The sequence below is a fragment of the Odocoileus virginianus genome, chromosome 2 (genome assembly GCF_023699985.2).
Source record: "Odocoileus virginianus isolate 20LAN1187 ecotype Illinois chromosome 2, Ovbor_1.2, whole genome shotgun sequence".
Lineage (NCBI taxonomy): Eukaryota > Metazoa > Chordata > Mammalia > Artiodactyla > Cervidae > Odocoileus > Odocoileus virginianus.
In genome coordinates this window covers 64723364-64745647 of record NC_069675.1, presented here as the reverse complement: position 1 = coordinate 64745647, position 22284 = coordinate 64723364, and the positions used below count along the sequence as shown (strand labels likewise).

Genomic DNA, 22284 nt, shown 5'->3' with positions numbered 1-22284 from the left:
GCAGCCATGAAATTAAAAGACACTTGCTCCTTGGAAGAAAAGTTATGACTAACCTAGACAGCATATTAAAAAGCAGAGACGTTACTTTGCCAACAAATGTCTGTTTAGTCAAGGCTATGGTTTTTCCAGTAGTCATGTATGGATGTGAGAGTTGGACTATAAAGAAAGTTAAGCGATGAAGAATTGATGCTTTTGAACTGTGGTGTTGGAGAAGACTCTTGAGAGTCCCTTGGACTGCAAGGAGAACCAACCAGTCCATCCTAAGGGAAATCAGTCCTGGATATTCATTGAAAAAACTGATGCTGAAGCTGAAAATCCAATATTTTGGCCACATGATGCAAAGAACTGACTCATTGAAAAAGACCCTGATGCTGGGAAAGACTGAAGGCGGGAGGAGAAGGGGACGATGGATGATGGCATCACTGACCCAGTGGACATGAGTTTGAGTAAACTCCAGGAGTTGTTGATGGACAGGGAAGCCTGGTGTGCTGCAGTCCATGGGGTCGCAAAGAGTTGGACATGACTGAGCGACTGAACTGAACTGAAAATGGGGAAAATAATGTCCGCTTTCATTATTATGTTGCAACAAACAATACTTATAATATACTAAGCACTGCACCTGGAAGATAGAGAATTAACAAAATTTTAGTTATTATGAATCCTCATTATTGTTGGTTGGTAAGAAAACTATGATGTTTGTTCAAATAATGCTTAAAAGATTTTCTTCCAGTGGCTTACAAGCACAAGTTACACTACTGACTTGTGTCTAGAAGCGAAAATTGTTAAAAATATATTAATATTTGCATTAAATCCACTTCTGAGGACATGCAGTTTCTGAAAAGTATCACCAGGGGGAGATGTGCTTTATTAATAATCAGGCAAGGGAAGGCAAAAAAATAGGGAGCTGAATCAGAAGTTGGTGCATCTGATGATGCTTGCATGCTCAGTCGTGTCTGACTCTTTGCAACCCCATGGACTGTAGCATGCCTGGCTCCTCTGTCTGTGAAGATTCACTAGGCAAGAATACTGGAGTGGGTTGTCATTCCCTTCTCCAGAGCATCTTCCTGACCCAGGAATTGAACCTGGGTCTCCTACATTGGCGGGTGGATTCTTTCTGAGCCACCTGGGAAGCCCTGCATCTGATGATAGTTCATGACATTTAATAACTGGAATAATCACTTACTGTCAGTGTGGAATACCTGAAATAATTGCAACTTTCAAATATATTGTAATTTTCAATTATTTTTTAAAGTTTTCAATTTAGCAAACTCTTTCGCCTCAAATTTCTCACCAGTTTTGTAAACTGTGAGTGATTATAAGGGCATGGTGAATTTATAAAATTAGGATATAGCATAAAGACCTAGAGAGCTTATATAAAACATGAAATATCTTACTAAACCTTTATCACTGTTTACAGGAAGAAAATAAACCAGGCAACAAATATTCTACAACTGTATAGTGCCTTTTCCCCAAAGAACTCAAAAGTACATTACAAAGACTAGCATTATCAGAAGCAAAACAAACTTTGCACATAAGAAATAAAATTTGAAATTATCCATTCTTCATCTTATGCAACAAAACCCCTAAAGAAATCACTTCTATTAGTTTTTACAACTTGGATGTTAAACAGGAATAAATGTCAACCAATATTTCTATTTTAATACTTGCTGATATACTAAAGATTTTGCCTTATATAACTAAATTTAAATAGAGCTACTTTAGGAAAAAAGATTGACGATGGAAGTGGGTGAAAGTGAAGTTGCTCAGTCATGTCCGACTCTCTGTGACCCTGTGGACTGTAGCCTACCAGGCTTCTTGGTCCATGGGATTTTCCAAGCAAGAGTACTGGAGTGGGATGCCATTTCCTTCTCCAGATCATGGAAGTGAGTTTCCTACAAACAGGAGTGCCAAACCTCTATGAACATATCTGCTGCTGCTGCTGCTGCTGATGCTGCTATGTCGCTTCAGTCGTGTCCAACTCTGTGCAACCCCAAAGACGGCAGCCCACCAGGCTCCCCCGTCCCTGGGATTCTCCAGGCAGGAATACTGGAGTGGGTTGCCATTTCCTTCTCCAGAACATATCTGCTAATTACTCATAATTAATCTTCCAGCAATTGACTCTCATGCATATCATTGCACTCAACAGTTCTCAAGCTAAGACATTTAAGACAGTTCAGTACAATTAGTAAAGTACTTTACACCAAGTAAAGGAAAAAAGGTTATCAGTTATGGGTAATATTTTCACTATCTTTCAAATAGTTTCTTTAGGAAAAAAAAAAGCAAGTGCCTTACCATGCAACAGATGATTTCGATTCCGAGAACAGAGAACAGTTAGAAATTTCACCTCATCTGTCCCCCATTTCTTCTCTCCAGCCTCATACAGGTCCTGAAGCCAAACAAAGCACGAGTTTAAAACACAACAGAGAAGGTGCCAGAACATCTGTAAATACTTCCAGAACTTCAAAGAGTGGGAGTTGGCTTAGTTCTGTTTTCCTGGTGACGGGGGTAGAAGTGGGGTTGGCAGCGAGTGGAAATGACTCAGGAGTTTTCCTTAGGTATAAGACTAATGGAACTCTATGATATCTCTGGGAGAGTCACGGCAAACATGCCGACTTTGTGGTTTGTCTTAAGAACCAAAAGGAAGGCTTAGACCTGGGCTGTTCCATATGGTAGCCACTCACTACATGTGGCTATCTGACTTTTAATTAACTACAGAGAATTTAAAATCCAACCCCCCAGCCATACTAGCCACATGTCAAGTGCTCAATGACCACATGTGGCTTAGTGGTCACCCATCCTAGACTCGGAAGGCGTAGAACATTTTCAACATTAAAGATAGGTCTATGGGACACCACCACTCTAGAACGACCTGTGGTTTACTTCTCTCTAGTGGCACGTGGCTTCTCTCCCCACTGTTCATTTATCACCAGCAGCTGGCTTGTTAAATTTCTCAAAATACCCTTCACTGATACATTTTGTCACTCCTTGGGCTCACCTCCATCTACTCAGCTGTTTCTTCACTTCCCTCTCTACTGCCACATGATTAAAGAGTCAGTTCTCAGGACCATGGAATTGTACCATTTTACAGTTGATTTACAATGTTGTGTTAATTTCAGGTGTTTAGCAAAATGAATCAGTTATACATATATACACTCTTTTCTAGATTCTTTTTCCCATACAGAGGACTGTGGAATTTTATTTTTATTTATTTATTTATTTTGGACTGTGGAATTTTAAAGCTGGGAGGATACAAAAGGTTTATCTAATTCAGTGTTTCTCAAATCTGATTCTCAGCAGCCTTGTGAGTGCTTCAATCAATAAAGTACAGTGTCGGTGACACTGATTTCTGAGGCTAGGTCATAAAGCTCAGGCAGCTTTGGTTCTCATGGAATGCTGGCTTTCTAGGTGGTCCCTCTTGAAAGGCAGCCACCATGCTCTGGGAAGCCCATGCCACCTGAAGAGGCCACAGGTATGAGACCCTTTTGAAGCCTGAGGTGAGCCCCGTGTTCATAGCCCAGACACCAGACACAAGTGATCGAGACTCCTACCCCCAGCCGTTTGAGCCACCTCTAAGCTGTTCAAGTCTTCCCAGCTAAGACCTCTGACATTATAAGCTTGAGGGAGTTCTTACACAGCGATTGTAACTAGAACATGAGGGCAAACAAGGAACCTTACATCTATCACAGAATGATACTTTTGTAAAATACCAGAAAAACTAACTTGAAAAGGGTAAAGTTTTAGTTATGGGTAGAAAACGGTATCTTTTTGTGTTAGTTTTTTAAATAACTAGTGAGGTTGGTCATTTTTTGGTGTATTTGCCATTTCTTTCTTTTTTTTTTTTTTTGAGTTGCCTGTTAATGTCCAATGTCTTTTTTTTTTTTTTTTAAAGAAATGGAGCATTCTTATTCAGAACAAATATGAGTAAGTTTCAGTAACAGTATTGAAACAGTAGTTTACTCATATATTTTCATATTAAGCTTACTATACATAGGGTGAAATTTCTCCCCATTCTATCATTTGATCTTTAATTTTGTTTGTGGTATTGTTTGGTAAAACAATTCTTTCTTTTTAAAATTTAGCCAAACTACCAATCCTTTTCCTTTATGGCTTCTATCTTAAAAGAAAATGCATACAAAATCCTTTTCCAGTTCCAGATTTAAAAGAGAATATTTAACTTTTTTATACTACCTTTATGGCTTACTTTATTTATGCTAAAAATTTAAATCTATTTGGAATTTATTATGCTGTCAGGTGAAAGTTGGGATCTAACTTTATTGTTTCTCAAACGGTTAGCCAATTTTTCCAACTCCACTGAGTAACCTGTGCTTTCTTCACTGACTTGAAATGCATATATTCTGTATATATTCCTGTATATTCTCACATAGGCTTGGTTCTGCTCTTAGACTTTCTATTATTCCATTGACTTCTCCCTATCTTACACCAGGACCACATGCTTTAATTCATTTGTACATTTATTATACATTTAACTATATATTAGGGCAAGTCTGTCCATACCCTTCTTGTAGAGATTCTAATCCCCACTGTCTTTCCTCTATCGTCCTCATCTTATGTGATTGTTTTGTCTTTTTTTTCCCCTGAAAATTGGAGGTATTTTCAGCATTGCCTTTGACAACAATAACTGTTTTGTGCAGTGTCATTTCTGATCAGTGCTGCTACTAATAAACATTTATTCTGTCTTTCCTTGTTTCATTTTAGAATATTTATTTATTTTTGACTGCATCGGGTCTTAGTGGTGACACACGGGCTCTAGAGCACAAGGGTCAATAGTTGCGGTGCTCGGGCTTAGTTGCCCCTCGGCATGAGGGATTTTAGTTTCTCACAGGGACTGAACCCGAGTCCCCAGCATTGGAAGGCAGATTCTTAACCACTGGATCGCCAGGGAAGTCTCCTTTCCTTGTTTCTAAGAACACTTCCCCTCCGCTCATCTAGCCTTCTCTTTATCTCTGCTTGCCTTCATGCAGTTCCATTTTCAGCTCCATTATTTTCTCATTGCATTTTTTTTTTAAAGCTCTTGTTTAGGTAATTAAAACCTGTCATTCTCTTACGTATGTCAGGATCCAGAGCGATCTGAAATCTGTCTCTTCCTTAAAGTGAGCCCCTGTTTGCCTCCCTTTGGGCCCCAGTTTCTTCATGGGTCACATAGTATTTGAGTTGAGATTAGTGGATGTGCATGATCTTTGATCTTGAAATGACAAACAGTTTATCCAGACCTGGTTTTCTCCACACAACACGGTGCAATGGATTCTTCTTTGAGCTCCTTACTTTTCACCTGGATGAATTTCAATCAGGAGGACTTGCTGCAGGTCCAGTGGAGGTGGCTGAGACACAGCCCAAGTCTTCCCTGAGGAGTTTCTCCATTTGCAGGAAGCCACTCTATTTCCATCGGGGGCAGAGAGCGTGTGTGTGTGTGTGTGTGTGTGTGTGTGTGTGTGTGTGTGTGAACTTCTTTTCTGTGTGTGTGTGTGACTTGCTGCAGGTCCAGTGGAAGCGGCTGAGACACAGCCCAAGTCTTCCCTGAGGAGTTTCTCCATTTGCAGGAAGCCACTCTATTTCCATCGGGGGCAGAGTGTGTGTGTGTGTGTGTGTGTGTGTGTGTGTGTGTGTGTGAACTTCTTTTCTCTGTGTGTGTGTGTGAACTTCTTTTCTGGGGCAGCAATGACTCTCTGGCATCCTTGGCCCAGCTTTGCTGCCCATCTGGCACGGTTTCCAGTTTTGATGCAGATTTTTCTCTATTTTTGTATTTCCCGGTTTGTTTTTCAAAGGGAATCAAATATGTGCCATATTCTAACAAAAGCTCTGAAGGGCATTTTCAATGTGCTTTTAATACATTATGAATTTCTTTTTCAAGTAGGAATTCTGAGCACTACCTGTTATTTCCTTGGGTGCAATTTTCATCTCAAGAATAGATAAAATTGGACATTTAGCTTCTCTATATTTTAAATTTTCTACCTTTGATAATAAATTACTACCTAATTTCCTCTCTCCTGATAATTCTTTTCATCACAAACTAATTTACTTGCCTCAAAACCCAGTTCCATAATACCCAAAGTCTGCAAATGGCCCTTTGCTGATGCACCTTTAAGAACAAAGGCTGACCAGATTTTCCTCTTGTTTTATTTTGGAAGAAGAGTGGAAACCTTGGAGAGTGGTTCTTAAGTTCTTTGTTTCTTTGTAAGACTTGGAGGATACAGAAAAATGAGTTCTAGTCCTTCCAGCATCCCCCAGCCCATATTTGTTGTTAAGCACCTTTTCACCTGGTCACTTACAAGGAGAACTATGCTCCTTGAAGGACTCCCAAATATTTGTTAAATTGCATGGTTTTGTTGTGTTTTTTAAAAATTAGGTACAATTGACATATAACATTATGTTAATTTCAGGTGCAGAACATAATGATTTGTTATTTGTATACACTGTGAAATGACCCCTCCCACAATAAGTCTAGTTACCATCTGGCACCATATATAATTATAAAGTATTTTTTCTTATGATAAGGACTCTTAAGATCTATTCTCTTTGGAACCTTCAAGTATGTAATATAGCATTATTGTTTTTTAACACAATTTTATTTATTTACTTTTGGCAGCACTGTGCAGCATGCAGGATCTTAGCTCCCTGACCAGGGATCAAACTTGTGTCTGCTGCAGTGAAAGTAGTCTTAACCACTGGGCTGCCAGGGAAGTCCCTAGTATTATTAACTGTAGTTACTATGCTGTACATTACACCCTCATGACTTATTTATAACAGAGTCTGTACTTTTTGACCTCCTTCACCCATTTTGCCCACCTCCACCCCTGCCTCTGGCAACCACCAGTCTGCTCTCTGTATCTATAAGCTTGTTTTTTCCTTGGTTGTTGTTTGTTTTTTTCATTTCCACATATAAGTGAGATCATATAGTATTTGTCTTTCTCTTTCTGGCTTATTTCAGGTAGCATAAAGCCCTCTAGATCCATCCACATTTTTGCACATTTTAAGATTTCACTGTTTTTATGGCTAGAGAGCATTCTTCTATTCATATATATGACAATTTCTTTCATTCATCTATTGATGGGTACTTAGGTTGCTTCTATTTCTTGGCTATTGTAAATAATACTTCTGTGAATAAGGGGGTACATATGTCTTTTTGAGTTAGTGTTTTCATTTTTGAGGGGCAGATAGCAGAAGTGAAATTGCTGGATCATGAAGTAGTTCTATTTTTATTTTGTTTGAGGAAACTCCAAACTGTTTTCCATAGTGGCTGTACCAATTTACATTCCCACCAACAGTGAATGAAGATTGCCTATTCTTCACGTCCTTGCCAACACTTGCTGTTTATTGTGTTTTTGATGACAGCCATTCTGACAGGAGTTAAGTGATATCTCATTGTGGTTTTGACTTGCATTTCTCTGATTACTAGTGATGCTGAGCATCATTTCATGTGTCTGTTGGACATCTGGATGTCTTTGGAAAAATGTCTATTCAGATCTTCTGCCCATTTTAAAACTGCATTGTTTGGTTACTTCTATTAAGTTGTACAGGTTATTTTTATATTTTAGATATCGACTTTTTATCAGATATATAATTTGCAAATATTGTCTCTCATTGAATAGGTTGCCTTTTCATTTTGTTGATGCTTGCTTTTGCTGTGCAGAAGCTTTTTAGTTTGATACCGTCCTACTTGTTTATTTTTACTTTTGTTGCTTTAGCTTTCAGCGTCAGATTAAAAAAATCATTGCTAAGACCCATATAAGGCAGCTTATCACATATGTTTTCTTCTAGGAACTTTATGGTTTCAGGTCTTACTTTGAAGTCATTAATTCATTTTGAGTGAATTGTTTGTTATGTATGGAGTAAGGTAGTCGGTTCTGGTTCATTCTTTTGCTTAGGGCTATTCAGTTTTCCCAACAAAATTTATTGAAAAGACTATCTTTTGCCCATTGTATATTCTTGGCTCCTTTTTCATAAGTTAATTGACCATACATGTGTAGGTTTATTTCTCAGATTTCTCTTCTATTCCATTGATCTGTACATCTATTTTAATGCCAATACCATACTCTTGATTACTGTAGCTTTGTAATATGAATTGCATGGTTTTAAAAAATCATACAGACCTAGAGTCAAAGAGCCCAATTCCTCCAGTTATGTAAACTTATACAAGTTATATAAATCTGAGAATCAGTCTCCTAGTCTATAAAACAGAAGTAGTATCTACTTCACAGATTTATTATAAGGAAAAAAAATGTAAAGTAGTTAGCACAATGCCTAGCACCTGGCAAGCCCACAAAAAAAGTGACAGTGGATATAATGTTTCAGGAATAAATTGCTCACTAACTCTTCATTTAAATTCAGGATTCAGGATAAGAAAGTTGTGGTACATATAGACAATGGAGTATTACTCAGCCATTAAAAAGAATCTATTTGAATCAGTTCTAATGAGGTGGATGAAACTGGAGCCTATTCTACAGAGTAAAGTAAGTCAGAAAGAAAAACACCAATACAGTGTACTAACGCATATATATGGAATTCAGAAAGATGGTAAAGATGACCCTATATGCGAGACAGAAAGAGACACAGATGTAAAGAACAATCTTTTGGACTCTGTGGGAGAAGACGAGGGTGGGATGCTCTGAGAGGATAGCACTTAAACATGTATATTATCATATGTGAAACAGCTCGCCAGTCCAGGTTCGATGCCTGAGACAGGGCGCTCAGGGCTGGTGCACTGGGATGACCCTGAGGGATGGGATGGGGAGGGAGGTGGGAGGAGGGTTCAGGATGGGGAACACATGTACACCCATGGAGGATTCATGTCAATGTATGGCAAAAACCTCTACAATATTGTAAAGTAATCTGCCTCCAATTAAAATAAATAAATTAATTTAAAAAACTAAATTCAGGATTCACCTGGGCTATGGAGGTTCCTTCCAGTATGCCCCCAAATGTTCTCCTAGAGGTAGCTGAAATGCACATAAGCATCTGAGAGTTTTAATACCTTCTCCTTCCTCGAAGCTTCTGGATTGAAGGCAATTTCCTGTATCTCCTTATGGGATGGGCCTCCCTGAGTCTTCAGAACTCTTAGGATTTATATACTTCTTTCACTTCTAGTGAAAGAAAACGGTTCTTTCCTACACAATCCTGAGTGCTTCATTGTTGTTCAGTCGTTAAATTGTGTCTGACTCTTTATGACCCCATGAAGTGTAGTATGTCAGGCTCATCTCTTCTCCACTATCTCCTGGAGTTTGCTCAAATTCAGGTCCATTGAGTCAGTGATGTAATCTAACCATCTCATCCTCTGCTCCTCATCCTGAATGGGACAAATCTCTCTCTAAGGTCATATACTGGTTAACAAAGTCTAGATCCAAATTGCATAGGTTCAAATCCCGGTTCTGTCATTTATTATCTGTGGGAACTTGAGCAAGATATTGACTTCTCTGAGCCTCAATTTCCTTGTCCATAACATGGGAACAGCAATACTTAGTTCATAGGGTTATTATAAGGAACCAATGACATACTTCATATAAAGAGTTTAGAACAGTGTTTGGCCCCTGGTAAGGACAAAACCAGGTCCTTACTAGATTTTATTAGTTATTATTTTTAGTGTTCTCTGGTCACAGTGAAAACACCATTAGTTGGTTTCAGGGCAGCCATCAATGGGCTGGATACCAGGGAAGCAACTGCCTCTTAGGGTTTGGTATTAGTTTTACCCATTTTACACAGGTTGTATTAAATGTTCTCTTTGGGGAAGAAAAAATGTGAGGTCAACAAAGCATAGGCAGGTCCCTTTATCACCTAGTGATTCAGAAGACGCTCTGTGATTTTTTGGGGCAGCCACACCATGGTCCCAATGTTAGAAAATCTGGAACCCAGGGATGCTTATATACTGATGCCCCAAACCAGCCCCAAGCCCCAGGTATCTCTGCAAGAAACTTCTGCTATTAAAGGCACCTGTGGGGATCTTTTTTCATAACAAATCCCAGCCTGACCAATATTCATTGAAATATAAGATGTCCACCAACTCGGCCTGTATCATAAGCAAAAGAGAAGAAAGAAGCTTCAGTTCTACTCACCTGGGCATCCTGTCTCACGAGAGCATCATCCAGATAGTTGCTTTCATCCCTGCCTCCCTGAGGATGAGAAAAACAAACCACAGAGACTGAGAGAGGATCCAAGAAGATCTGGGTGCCCTGTTAAGACAGAATGTCTGGGAACCCAAGGACAGGGTAATTAGACAGAAGTGGCATGAATGCAGCTTAGGGAGAAAGGACAGATGTCCTCTAGTGTGTTTACGTTACGTCCATGGCTCTGATCTGATCAAACAGAGGGTAAGCATGGTGTGGCTCCCTGATGTTGTGTGGGTGTCTCTGACAGTTGAAGGGGCAGGAGGACAAATATGGCCTGGTGAGTTCTCTTCCCAGGACCATAACCCCCTTTTGCCTCCCCTTCCTCCACTCCCATGTCTTCCCAGCTAGCTGACTTATGTCTCCCTAACTGGCAACTTTATGCTGATCAACACTGCCACATAGGAGCTGGGGAAAGAGGAGAATCAAGAGACTCTGGGGCCAACTGTGGGGGCCTGAGGAGCACCCCAAGTGCCCTGTCCCTCACCAACACAAGGAGGGCAGGACTGAAGGGTAGAGGAATGCCCAAGTGTGGCAAAATGGGCTACTTTTCTCTGGTTTGTTACACGATTTTAGCTCTAGGCTATTCCAACATGCTACAATCTAGGCATGGCTCTGCAGTGGTAAATCTGGGAGGAAAAGAAAAAGTGGGTAGGAAGTAAGAAAAGCAGGCTGGTTGGGACTTCCCTGGTGGTCCAGTGGTTAAGAATCTGCCTTCCAAAGCAGGGGACTCAGGTTCGATCCCTGGTTGGGGAACTAAGGTCCCACATGCTGTGAAGCATCTAAGCTCGAGTGCCACAACTACTGAGCCTGTGTCCTCCAGGCCCCGTGCCACACCTAGGGAAGCCCGCACACCGCAGCCAGAGAAGACGGCATGCTGCAACGAAGAGCCCCACACCACAAAGAAGACCTGGCACAGCCAAAGCAAAAAAATAAAATAAAATGAAGAGAAAAGCAGGCTGGCATGATTACGTAAACATCAGAGACACAGCAAAGTGGGAGCTGGAGATGCTTTCCAGGCTTCCACTTTGGTTGCTGGAGAAACAGAAACAATAGTAATAGAACAAGATGAGGGAGGAAAAAGAGTTGGTTTGGAGGCAAAATGAGTTCAAGTTTAGTTTAGGAGTACTGGGTGGACGGAGGGAGGTGATGGCAGAATATCCACAAGGGAACAGCGAAAAGGCAGTGAGAAATGAGAGTCTCACACTCTGGAAGGTCAGGCCTAAAGATAAAATTGAGAAGTGGTGTGAAATGTTTGTAAATCCATCTTTCTTTTCTGGCATCCCTGCCCCGACACTGGCCCAGACCTGCTTTTTTCATGATATCTGGAATACCAAGGTAACCTCCTGCCTGGGCTCCCCTCCTCCAGTTCAATTCATTGGACACACCGCTATCACATTACTCTTCTAAGACGTTCGAATCACATCACTCTACTGCTCCAAAACCTTCAGAGGCTCCCCACAACCCTCCAAAAAAAAAGCACAAACTCTCCCCAACATGGGACCCCGGTTCATTTTCCGGCTCAGCCAACTGTTCCCTGAACCCGCTCTGTGTTTCCTGACTCCTTGTCTTGTCCTCACTGTTCTTCCTGCCTGGAATATACCCACACACACCTGTGCCTCTTGAAATTCCAGCAACCCTCCTGGTCCTCTCTCAGCCAGCACCTCTGCCATGAAGCCTTTTCTTTGTTTCTGCAACCAAAATCTCTCCTTGAACCTTTCTTCTACTCTGTGCCTCTTTTTTGGCACATACTTTCATGCTTTTATTAGAGCAACACATGGGCCTGCTAGATCACCTTCTGACAATATAAATTCTTAAAGCCCAGGACTGCCTTTTAACCACATTTCTAACTTTCAATGAGTAACGATTGTCTGGCATATATTAAGTACTTGTATGTATAAATGAGAAAAAAATGAAGATGCAAGATTAGCTAGAGTCTTTAAGGGAGAGCATATAAAACAACAGAGAGGCTTCAGAAAAACACAGGGAAAAATTCCCATTTGGGAGGTTGAAAGGCTGAGAAAGGCTGGAAGAGCAGGTAGAGAGTGAACGTCTCAGTAAACCACCCCCCACCCCCATCAAAGGTGGGAGCGACTCACGGCGGACAGAGACACCAGCACGCGCTGGAACATGAACGACGTGTCAGAGCGAATGTCATCTTCAAGGCTCCGCCCATATTCTAGCAAGAGAGTCAAATTAGTAACATCAAAGTGAAGATCCCTGCCCAAACCCAGGTCACACCCCAGAGTCTTCCATCCTCTCCTGGACCAGCCTGATTACTGAAGCAGCACATCGTAAGGTTCTTCAGCCCATACACAGCTGATGAAAAACTAAAGTCTTGGTAAAATGGTCAAGATAAGTTGATGGTTAGAGCAGAAGATAAATGATTAGAGCAGAAACAAGATGCTCTTGTTCCTTAAATTGGGGATTGAGAAGGCGGGGCTCCACTGTGGTTCCTACTGTCTAGGGACCTGTCCTGAATGTGGTTTGCAGTGACATGCAGAACAGGTTAAGCAGCACGAGGAAAGGCAAACCGCGTGGAGGCTCTGAACCTGTGTTTGGGGACAAGCGGCGGGCTGTCCACAGGGAGAAGACCACAGGAGTCAGCGCTAGAACCAGATTCCCAGGTTTCGAATCTCCGGCTTTGAACCTCTACCAAAACACTCTTACTGTTTTGCTTTCTTTCTACCGAACTGTACGTTTATTACAGAAAACTTAGGAAAAACGAAATGAGTTAAATGAAGTGGTGCGGGGGAGGCAGGGAACAAAACCTCATCTAATCACCCAGAAATAATAATCATTGATCACATTTTGGTGAGTATCCTTCTTCATTTTCCCCACATGACATATTATTTTTGTTTCTTTAAGAAATGGGATCACAATATCTCATTTTATGATTTGTCTTTTTCCCTTATCCATATAACATACCACTCATTGTAATTTAATTATATCCTCCGATATACATTTTGATGATTATGTTGTATGGATGTGCCATATTTTGTTTAGCCACTCTGTTGGACATTTTAAGCTAATATAGATGACACTGTGGGATCTGAACCTTTGGACATTTTTTATTATATTCTTAGGTCAAAAAGGCATGCCTCTTTTAAAGGCTCCTCATACGTACTGTCCTCTGGAGATTTTTAAGAGAGGAGTATTGCCACTGAGCGACTGAACTGAACTGAACTGACTGCACTGAAGGTGGTTGCAGGACCTACAGCCTAATCTGAAGGTAAGAAGTTGAGGAGACTGCTCCGCCAGGTCAGTCCCTGGAATGCTAAGATTCAGTGGTGCCGCCACATTTGAATAAACACCTTTGATTCTCTGCTTGATACTAAAGAACAGCTTTCCAGCTTTCAGGGTAATAAACACTTCATTGCATAGCCTAAGAAGAGTGGCAGGTACACCTGAGAAGTCTCGAAAGCCAACAGTCATTTGGATAAACAGGGATCTGCCTGAGAGCGGAGCTTGTAGCTGAGGCTCCCTCGTGGTCAGTGTTTCAGTGGGTAACCTCCCACTTCCAGTCTAGTTCTCAGAGGACAGGGCCTCCACCAAGGCCTCTGAGGATGCTACATACGCAGCTGGTAGGTCTGGTTTATGCGCCGGATCTCCTCAGGCGTCCGGGAGGCCAGGATCTCAATCAAGCAGCCCTCATCCGTGCCAGCTCCCTAAATGTAAAAGCCAGAGGAGAGGGCGTTATGAGTCAGGTTACCAAGTTGAGTCCCAGAGACAGGAGGAATACAACCAGAAGCCTGCAGAGAATAAAGACAACTCACCTAGTTCCAGCAATAGGATTTGCTCATTTTTAACTTTCCTATCCAGATTCCAACATGTTTATTGGTCATAACAAACATTTCACGGGCTGTTTTTGGGTGTTGGTTAGGAATAGCTTCCATCCTCTGCGGCTTTTGTCTTGCCTTGGTCTCCCCTGTACTTTCCCTTTGAAGGACAGAATCTTCTGGCAAAGGCTGTTATCTCTGTTTCCCAGTGACTAGCCCAGAACCTTCCATGAGCCTGAGTGTTCACTGACGTGAGGGAGGAGGGCAGTCATAGCTGAATTTTGTACTTGGTCGCTAAAACTCGGCAGAGCCTGGCGTAGGGCACAGTGGCTCCAGCATCTTGGAAGGCTGAGAACTCTTGACAGGTTCTGAGCTTACAACAGACCAAGAGGCCCTCACAGTGTCAGTCAAAAGTTCCATTTCTCAAAAAAGGAGCTAATATGGCAATAAATTGTCTGGAGTTACACCACAAGCACAAGTATAACCACTCTGCAGTGGGCCACCGGGAAGAAAGAATTTCTTCACTTTGGGGGAAACAACTTTGAAGTTACAGTTGCTAGATTGTAATGTCCTGTTTTCAAGTTGTCTTAAATGAAGGAAAATCCTTCCCCCATACCCTCCTCCTCCACGCTCTCAGGCCTCTGTCATGGCTTCTTGAGAAAGCCCGGCAGCGGTCCTCCTTTGCACCCCCAGCCCCAAGAGCAGGAGGAGAGGAGCACAAACCTTCATCGCCTTTTGCAGCTCCTGCACATCATACAGCACCGTGGGCGTCATCATCCCCAGGATCACCTGCTCAAACCTGCCACTCAGCTCCGACTTCAGGTCGTCCATCAGGTCCTGGGACAAAGGAAGTGCTCCGCTTAACTGCTCCAGTAACAGGAAGCAGCCGCCCTCGGTGAGGTCCAGGGATGGCTGAGATCTCCAAGACCCTCTCAGGGGGCTCACGTCCTCGAAACCCTCTTCATAAGAACACTAAGACGTTGGGATCTGACATTACACCCTCATCCCCTCCCAGCTGTCCTGTGGAGCTTTCCAAAGGCTGCTCAGCATGTCTACAGATCCATAGTTATGTGAAAAGGCTATGAAAATACTCCTCCCCTTCCCAACTGTACAAGACCAAGTTTTCTTCCTACTGTAACCGACACCAGGTATCGCAACAAGGTGAATGCATAAGCACATATGAGAATCCAGTTGTCTTGCATTCAGCAGACATTAGTGAGATTTGAAAATGTAAAACAACACCAATCTTCTCACAACTATTTTTTTGTTTTGGAAAATAAAGCTATTTTTCCTGAAATTGTTATTTTTGCTAGCATGCAATGAGTTTTTATTGTTTTTAAAATAAGTTAACAAATACTTAGTTTTAAATATCTTCACTGTTAATTTCTAATACGGTCAATATTAATAGAGGCAACCAGCAAAAACAAAAAAAGTCTTCAGTAATTTAAGAATGAAAGGGGCCCCAAGATCAGTGTGTTTGCTCACTTATGAACACACCCTGAATATATTTCCAAGTCAGTATCTACCTACAATATTTTTAACAGCTGCAGAAATTTCTATATGTAGATGTAATATAATTTATTTTATCAATGCCCTGTTTCTACTTTTCTACTATTCTTCTAAATAGGCATTTAGTTGCATTCTTGTAATCATTCATGATTAATTCTTAAGGCTCAATTGTCAAAAAGAAATGTAATAATTACTTGGACAAAGGACCAAATTCTAAAGACATTTAGTCCCACTTCCTCTTACAGGTCAGAGAGTTTAAGAACCTGCTTAAGATCAGCTAGATAGTAAGGAGGCGATTTGCTTTCAAGTTCAGATCACAGATTCTCACAAACCTGAGTCCAAAACACTGTATTTTAATCTATTGTACCTATTTTTATGTTAATCCACATATATCAAACAGATGAATGAACAAATAAATTAGCATTCAGTCAATCTGTTAAGGTTGCTCATCTTAACAAACTGCTGTCAGATCAGCTTAGTTCTGAAGCTGAATAAATCAACCCCAAATATGTAGCCACACTTTAGCTCACACACCACAAGCATGTTCATTAAACTTCTTTGGGGAATCAGGAGATTTTAAAATGCCCAGAAGATAGTCCAAGCAACCTGATGGATAGAATCTTGTTTTCTGCTGGTGCCCAGCCAAGGTTGGCATGTAGATGCTCCCTGGAAGAGCTGAGCCAGGCCCGTCCTGCCCAGCAGCTTAATGCCTGTCTTTGGGAAGCAGCCTCATCTGACTAGCTTTTATAAATTATCTAGGAACAGAAATACTTATCATGGAGTTAACAGCACCTGAGACCTGGAGGCACTCACTGATAACGTTTACTCAATAAAAAGATTGTCTAGTCACACAGATAGGCTTTCAGTGATATGAAAAAACCGGGTGAATGACTCTGGTAAGTGAGCTGTTGGAAATAAAACTGAGACAGGGTTCCTCGGGGGTGGGGATCCAAAGCAGAAGGGGAAACATGGTGAGTGAACCAGTTCGGAATGCACAAGCCAGTAAAATGCACACACACATACACATACACACACACACACACACACACACACACACAGAACCCCATTCTATAACTGGTGGGGGTGGTTCTCTATTGAGGATCATTCAAAGGAATGAATATATGCCACAAATCGGTTCACATAGAAGAGTCAGAATAGACCCTAAATCCTAGGAGAGCCTATTTAGAACAACAAACTGGATTTAATATTTTAATCGGTTTGGAGGATCTTCGTTCACAAGTGGCCAAAGGAAGCCACCAGGTTGAGGGAAGGAGCATGGGAAGCAGAGCCCTGCCTGGTGCTTCAGAGCAGGGTGGGGGCAGTGAGTCTATTCCACAACTAAGTCCCTGCGAGAAATTGTGTGTGAAGAGACTAAACTTAGCCTTGAGCTTTGTGAACCAAGAGCTCTGTGAAATCACTTCTGGCTACGGACAGTGGAGGAACTATAGGACGTGTTGAAGCTGTTCGTTTGTTTTCAAGAATATCTTTAAACAAGGCAAGGGATCCACCTTTTAAAAACAAATGGCTGGGCTTCCCCGGTGGCTTGGTGATAAAGAATCTGCCTGCCAGCGCAGGAGACACGGTTTCTATCCCTGGTGCAGGAAGATCCCATACACTGAGGAGCAAATGAGCCCATGCGCCACAACATTGAGCCTGTGTTCTAGAGCCCCAGAACCGTAACTACTGAAGCCTGGGTGCTCTAGAGCCTGTGCTCCAAAATAGGAAAAGCCGCTGCAGTGAGAAGCACAACTAGAGAGAAGCCCTCCTTGCCGCAACTACAGAAAAGCCCACACAGCAACGATGACCCAGCACGGCCAAAAACAAAAATATAAAATTGTTTTTTAAAAATCCAAAACAAAGGGCCACTACTTCAGGGATCAAGTAGGAAGGGGTCCCTGCTTCCCTGTTGCCTGACAGATCCCTTGTCAAGGCGGAGAGCACAGGCCTACCCTGCCGATGGTGGTCTTGTAGGCTGTCCGAATTTCCTGGCGCTGGGCCGTGCTGCGATAGGCCAGGACGTTGATGATGGCATCTTCATCTGTGCCTGGTGGAGAGGAGACAGGGAGGGAGTGCGATTTGAGCAAGGAATGAGAAAGTGGATTCCTCTGTGGACACTGGCATAACCCTAACACACACAGAGAGCTTTCTAAGCAAAGAAGTCCTTATTCAGAGTGTTTGTCTATTTTGAAGGGAAACAGACACTAGATTTAGTTATATGTTGTTGTTTTTTAGTTGCAAAGTCATGTCCAACTCTTTCACGACCTTATGCACTGTAGCCTGCCAGGCTTCTCTGTCCAAGGAATTTTCCAGGCAAGAATACTGGAATGGGTTGCCATTTCCTCCTCCAGGGGATCTTTCTGACCCAGGGATCAATCCCTTGTCTCTTGCATCTCCTGCACTGGCAGGTGGATTCTTTACCACTGAGCCACCAGGGAAGCCCCACTAGTTATTTACCACTAGATAAAAGAGTCAAGGTCTCTGAGCAATAGTCTCCTTATCTACAAACGTGCATGATCACAGTACTTTCCTACTAGGGCTGCTGCAAGTGTTAAATAAAACAAATTAGTGCATTACTTAGCACAATGCCCAGTGCTTGCTAAATAGTCAGTACATGTTGACCAGGATCACCCGTTTCCCCTTCTCTGGAATTCTTCTCAGAGTCTTTGGATCACCCATATTTATCATCCATGTTCTTACCTTTCGCTCTTCACTTCGATCTCTTTATTATCTCCTCTGAGTTTTGAAACAGTTCAAATTAATTTTCAAAATTCACCATTTGGCACTTCATAGGGTTTAAATTGGCGGCTGATAGTATCTACTTCTTTTTAAGATCTGTAACTGTGTTTTTCTTTTCCAAGCTCTCTTTCCTGATCTCTGATTAGAAAACTATTTAACTTTATTAAAAGTTTTCATTTGAGTGACTCTTATGGTAGACTATTTCTTATCTTTTGGAAATGTTCACAACAAATAAAAATAGAATTTTGTGTTATTTCCTAAAAGAAAAAAAAAGCCATTTGAACTTTTTGTTGTTGCAAAAGTCACAGTGTGTGTGTGCTCAGTTGTTCAGTCATGTTCGACTCTTTGTGACCCCATGGACTGTAGCCTGTCAGGGTCCTCTGTCCATGGGATTTTCCAGGCAAGAATACTGGAGTAGGTTGCCATTTCCTCCTCCAAGAAATCTTCTCAACCCAAGGATCAAACCCTCGTCTCTTGCATCTCCTGCATTGGCAGGCAAATTCTTTACCACTGAGCCACCTGGGAAGCCCTGTGTAAATGTTATAGAAACCAACTCATTTTCCTTTTTTTTTTTTTACACATATGTACATTTCAAAAATTATGCTTTTCCATTACGGTTTATCACAGGATATTCAATATAGTTCTCTATGTTATACATTAGGGCCTTGCTGTTTATCCATTCTGAATGCAATACTTTTTTGCATCTACCAACCCCAAACTTCCAATCCATCTCTCCCTGCCTCCTCCTTGGCCTTCTCTATGTCTTCAAGTATGTTTTGTAGATAGGTTCATTTGTGCCATATTTTAGATTCCACATATAACTGATATGTTACTTGTCTTTCTTTTTCTGACTTATTTCACTTAGTTAATTTCCAGTTGCATCCATGTTGCAGAAAATGGCATTATTTTGTTCATTTTATGGCTGAGCAATATTCCACCGTATATATGTACCGCATCTTCTTTATTGATGCGAAAACTTTTTACAACCGCCCATGAATTCCCATGATGCATTATCCTACCAAACTTTTTCATTATGAATTCAAATTTAAAATGTCATAAATTTTGTTTGTTTTTTTGCAGCAGCTTTTACAGCAAGACTTTATTCTGATCCTTCAAATTGGCCCCTCATCTTAGTCACACCTGGATGTTCATATATGTTGGGTGAGTGTTCAATTTTTTATTGTTTACACTATATGGGGAGTTATGATGAGTTACAGAGGAGAGTCTATTTAAATATTTCAGGGAGAAATGGAAAATACATACATTCTTTGCAAAATTAAAGATCTACAAAAATGTGAGCTGTAGAGAGGAAACTATAGAATTTTAAGTTTACATACCTTAGGAATCTACTCTCTGTTCTTTTTTTTTAAAACAAAGAGGATAATAGATACAACCTCAGATATGCAGATAATACCACCCTTATGGCAGAAAGCAAAGAAGAACTTAAGAGCTTCTTGATGAAAGTGAAAGAGGAAAGTGAAAAAGTTGGCTTAAAACTCAACATTCAGAAAACTAAGATCATGGCATCTGGTCCCATCACTTCATGGGAAATAGATGGGGAAACAATGGAAACAGTGACTGACTTTATTTTTGGGGGTTCTAAAATCATTGCAGATGGTGACTGCAGCCATGAAATTAAAAGATGCTTGTTCCTTGGAAGAAAAGCCATGATCAACCTAAATAGCATATTACAAAGCAAAGACATTACTTTGCCAACAAAGGTCCATCTAGTCAAAGCTATGGTTTTTCCAGTAGTCATGTATGGATGTGAGAGTTGGACTATAAAGAAAACTGAGCGCTGGAAAATTGATGCTTTTGAATTGTGGTGTTGGAGAAGACTCTTGAGAGTCCCTTGGACTGCAAGGAGATCCAACCAGTCAATCCTCAAGGAAATCAGTCCTGAATATTCATTGGAAGGACTGATGCTGAAGCTGAAACTCCAATACTTTGGCCACCTGATGTGAAGAACTGACTCAATGTAAAAGACCCTGATGCTGGGAAAGATTGAAGGCGGGAGGAGAAGGGGATGACAGAGGATGAGATGGTTGGATGGCATCATTGACTTGATGGACACGAGTTTGAGTAAGCTCCGGGAGTTGATGATGGACAGGGAAGCCTGGTGTGCTGTAGTCCATGGGGTCACAAAGAGTCAGTCACAACTGAACTGAACTGAATAGATACAACCATCCTTTTTCCAGAACTCTCTTTCAGCTGAGGGCGGGGGGGAGTAAGTTCATTACCTTTTGCTTTTTTACCCCATTTCTGTGAAAGGCACCACCGTCTGGTCTGTTAGACTTGAACCCTCAAAATAACTTTGATTATTTAAACTGCTCTCTTCCTTCACATTCAGAGATCTTGAATATGCAAAATCTAGCTCTAAAATCCTTTTTGCATCTGTCCCTTCTTTTTAATTCCTACCACAACCACTCCAGTTCAGGATTTCTTCTTAGATAACTATAAAGTTTACCACTAGTAGTCTTACCTCCTAATTGGTCTTTCCAAAGTCCTGCCAGATTCATTTTCCTAAAACGAGAAATTCTCACAGTGTCTTTCCTCTGCTTAGGATACATGATGGCTCCCCACCATCTGTTGGATTTAGTACCAGCACTGGAGTCTGGCCTTTGGGACCCTCAATAGCACCCCATTCACTATTGTAAATATCCACATAAAAGGATACACGCAGCCAAATCCAGAGACTTTGCTCCTGAATTCCTGTACTTGACCTGACTATACTGTACTCTGTTCTCCTAACCTCCTTACTATACCAATCTATGGGATATGTCTCCCTAACCCCCTCCATCTAGCATCCTGATTCTGGCATTTGTTGTTTGCTGGACGATGCCTCTGGGTCAGCCTCCATGTCAGCAGTACCCTAGGACCCCTCTATGGCTCCTGCCTTCCCGGAAGTCTCCTAATCAGCCAACACCTATTTTGCCAGTACATTCCTACCGCAGGCCATGTATTTATCCTGACTCCCGGAGGCCTCAGCTAAAATGCAAAACAGGGCGATGCTCACTTTCATTCCATGCTTTGCTCATGCTGCTCCATTCACCTGAAACACATTCTCTCTGTCTATTTATTGAATAAACTCATCTCCCAAGGCCCATCTCAATTTCTATATCCTCCAAGAAGTTTTGCCTGATGCCCCTAAATGAAATGTGATCCCTCTGACTCCTAATGGGATCTTATGCCCCTCCGTCCTTATCATATTACTAACTGATCGCATTTCCATGAATGCCTTTGCCGCCGAGCATCCCTGGATGATTGGACCACAGGATTAGGTCTATGGTCCTTGTCTCCTCTGACTGTCTTTCTCTCATTGGCCCACACAGCAGGCACTGAAAACGGTTGGTGGTATCGAATGCCTCCTGACTCTGAGAATTCCAAATGCCATGTGGTCTGTGTTCCAAATTACAGTGCTCTTGCTATCCACCAAAGAATTAGCATACACCGGAAAAATGAGTAGGCCAAGTACTTTTTCCATTTTATTTATGAAAAAGAGGAAAATGAGAAGATAAATTCAAGGCAATGTCCTATTCAGAGATAGGCAGCAGGATAGTACAGAGGCTTACCCTCCAGTTCTAGAGTCAGAATGCCTGGACTTGCCTAGAATCCTGACTCTAACAAACACATCCTGCCCCAGAGACCTTTGGCAAGTTAACTGATCTCAGTAAACCTCAACTTTCTCATTAATAAAACAAGCTGCTGTCAAAATTAAAACATAATCTATGCAACACATTGTGCCTGACACATAGTAGAGCTTAATAATGGTTATTGTTGCTGCTAGTTGTATTGGGGCTGAGCAAGATGAATTCTTTGTGGATAGAAAAACTGGGAAATAATGCCTCATGGTCAAATGTCTTTATCCAAATCTTAAGGAGATTTTAAATAGCAGGTATGAAACAGAGAACACTTCTCAGGCCAAATGTCCACTCAGGCAAGTCTGGAGGGAGGCTCTAGGTCAGTGGAACCCGAAGTGCCCAGGCATGGCTATGTCCAACTGGAGGGAGGTCTTGGCCCTGGGGAGCTCCCAGAGGTTGGTGCACTGGAAGACAAGCCCTTCTGGTCACATACACACAACTTTCTCACATAAAGTCGTACACACCGCCCGGGGGCACTGTCCTAGCCACAGCTGTCACAGGAGC

General features: G+C 41.7%; 1 protein-coding gene across 2 annotated transcripts in view; it reads right to left on the bottom strand.

The window, feature by feature from the left end:
- ANXA4 (annexin A4) overlaps window positions 1-22284 on the bottom strand; it is a 71062-nt gene that overhangs the window by 10297 nt on the left and 38481 nt on the right. For both annotated transcript variants that reach the window (XM_020911132.2, XM_020911131.2), the window contains 6 exons: window positions 17353-17447; window positions 14618-14731; window positions 13693-13783; window positions 12215-12294; window positions 10065-10121; window positions 2293-2386 (listed from right to left, as the gene is read on the bottom strand). In XM_020911132.2, the coding sequence (XP_020766791.1) occupies window positions 2293-2386; window positions 10065-10121; window positions 12215-12294; window positions 13693-13783; window positions 14618-14731; window positions 17353-17447 (531 nt within the window). The remainder of the gene's footprint in view (window positions 1-2292; window positions 2387-10064; window positions 10122-12214; window positions 12295-13692; window positions 13784-14617; window positions 14732-17352; window positions 17448-22284) is intronic.